Here is a 2,500-nt window from a genome sequence, read left to right as displayed (position 1 = left end):
CTGTCTGTCTCTCTGTCTCTGTCTCTATCTCTCTATCTCTCTCTCTCTCTTTGTGTCTCTCTCTCTCTTTGTGTCTCTCTCTCTCTCTTTGTGTCTCTCTCTCTCTATCTGTCTCACTCTCTCTCCCTCTGTCTCTCTCTCCCTCTGTCTCTCTCTCACTCTCTCTCTCTCTCTCCCTCTGTCTGTCTCTCTCTCTCCCTCTGTCTGTCTCTCTCTCTGTCTCTGTCTCTATCTCTCTATCTCTCTCTCCCTCTGTGTGCGTGTGCGTGTGCGTGTGCGTGCGCGTGTGTGTGTGTGTGTGTGCGCGTGCGTGCGTACAGGTTCCTGCGGGTGCGGCCGGCCTGCGTGGAGGACGAGAGGTTGCTGGTGGACGTAGTTGCGTTCCTGAACGCCTACTTCAAGCAGCCTCCCTCTGAGTCCCAGGCGGAGGACCAGGACCTGTGCTGGATCCTGGAGCTGCTCCTCCAGCAGGTCAGTCCTCCTGGCTGCATGTCCCTGGTCTCACACAGACCTCCTCTCTCAACAGTCTCTGAGTCAGGGAACACACATCATGAGGTCAAACCTCAAAACCTCCATGATTTTGGAAGATCATTACCATGGATAAGTGTGTGTGTGAGTTGGAGACACACACACAGACACTCACACAGAGACGCAGACAGACACACACACACAGACACAGAGACGCAGACAGACAGACACACACACACACAGACTCTCACACAGAGACGCAGACAGACACACACACACAGACACAGAGACACAGAGACGCAGACAGACACACACACTCACACACACACACACACACACACACACACACACACATACACACAGACACTCACACAGAGACGCAGACAGACACACACACACACACACACTTGAAAAATCAAGTCAAACGCTTGCCTACTGCCATATTTCCTGAACCTTTAACCATTTATCAAGACCGATCACTAAATGAGACGAGTGACTAGGAGGTATAATAGGACGACTGGTAGAGATGCTAGTAAACTAGTAAACCGATGTAAAAACCGTCGTCGACTGATGCCAGCTGAGCCATCGATAGTCAAAGTTCAGTACTCGGTATCAGCAATGAAAAAGTGGTATCGGTGCATCCATAAAAACTGGTGTAGCAATCCATAAAAACAAACTGCTGTAAGCCATAAACACGACAGTAATCCATACAAGCTGTGTAGTAATGCATAAAACCAAACCGTAGTAATGCATAAAACCAAACCGTAGTAATGCATAAAACCAAACCGTAGTAAAGCATAAAAACAAACCGTAGTAATGCATAAAACCAAACCGTAGTAAAGCATAAAAACAAACCGTAGTAATGCATAAAAACTGGGTAGTAATGCATAAAAACTGGTGAAATATATCAAAACTAGTCTATAAATCTCAATGAGCTCCTTTTTTTACCCCACTCCGCCTTAGGAAACATTATATTGAACTCTCCCCAACTGCTATGTAAAACAATAAGGTGTGTGCGTGCGTTCTCTCCCCCCCAACCCCCCCCCACGTCCTCCATGTCCTCGATCCACACTGTAATCCAGTTGAACCTCTCCAACCCCCCGCTCCCCCCCCCCCACACACACACACAGAGGGTTCTATTTATTTAGTGAGAACTCGAATAAATCATTTTACTGTCAAGCGACAGAAACGCATTAATATTCCATTACAAACCCAAAACAGAGTACCACCATGGATCCCCCCCAACAGCAGTCATTTCCAACGGCTTGCTGCTAAAACACCGCAGCAGTCATATTTCACCTGGAGGAGGAGAGATTTGCAGCACTCTCTTAGCTACAGAAGGTGCTTTAGGATTTAATCGGTCTCACCGTGGTTTTTTTCTCATTAACGTGTGCGCAAAAACAATCACACTTCCCCTGGCGGCAAAACAAGAACTTCCCATAGAACTGGGTAGATGCTTATTTTTTTTCTTTCCCCAACGCTGTGTGTGTGTTTCCTTCCTGCCTTCTCTGTAATCACTGGAGTGTCTCTGGAACATCTGTCTCTGGGTGCTTTTCGCAGTGACCTGTGAAACGCAGCGGGGGGGGGGGGGGGGGGGGGACGCGTAGGCCTGCGTGTTCATTTGGCAGCCTGAGCAGGTGAATTGATGTACCATGTGATTTGTGGCGTCGAACTGCGAGAGGAGGAGGAGGAGGAGGAGGGAGCGGCGGGGGGCTGTGTTTTGGTGTTTCCTTGTTTTGTTTTTCTCCCTGTGACATGATTTGGTTTTGGATGAAGTAGCACGAAGCATAGGTCGAACTTTTTGACTGACGGGTTGTATCATTAACTGTGTGTGTGTGTGTATGGGGCTGTGTGGCCTCTCTCTCTCTCTGTCTCTCTGTCTCTCTCTCTCTCTCTCTCTCTCTCTCTCTGTCTCTCTCTCTCTGTCTCTGTCTCTCTCTCTCTGTCTCTCTCTCTCTCTGTCTCTCTCTCTCTCTCTGTCTCTCTCTCTCTCTGTCTCTCTCTCTCTCTCTCTTTCTCTCTCTGTCTCTCT

At 48.4% G+C, this 2,500-nt stretch overlaps 1 protein-coding gene across 1 annotated transcript in view; it reads left to right on the top strand.

Moving 5' to 3' along the window:
* The window catches only part of rttn (rotatin), a gene marked incomplete at both ends in the record, with an annotated part of 56,946 nt that overhangs the window by 24,368 nt on the left and 30,078 nt on the right, over positions 1-2,500 (top strand). The window contains one exon of the mRNA XM_080543615.1: positions 321-533. Within this exon, the coding sequence (XP_080399741.1) occupies positions 321-533 (213 nt within the window). The remainder of the gene's footprint in view (positions 1-320; positions 534-2,500) is intronic.

This window comes from Nansenia antarctica (genome assembly GCF_963989245.1).
Source record: "Nansenia antarctica genome assembly, chromosome: 12".
NCBI classification, from domain to species: Eukaryota; Metazoa; Chordata; class Actinopteri; order Argentiniformes; family Microstomatidae; genus Nansenia; species Nansenia antarctica.
The sequence above is the reverse complement of the archived record's forward strand: the minus strand, read 5'-3'. Positions and strand labels throughout refer to the sequence as shown.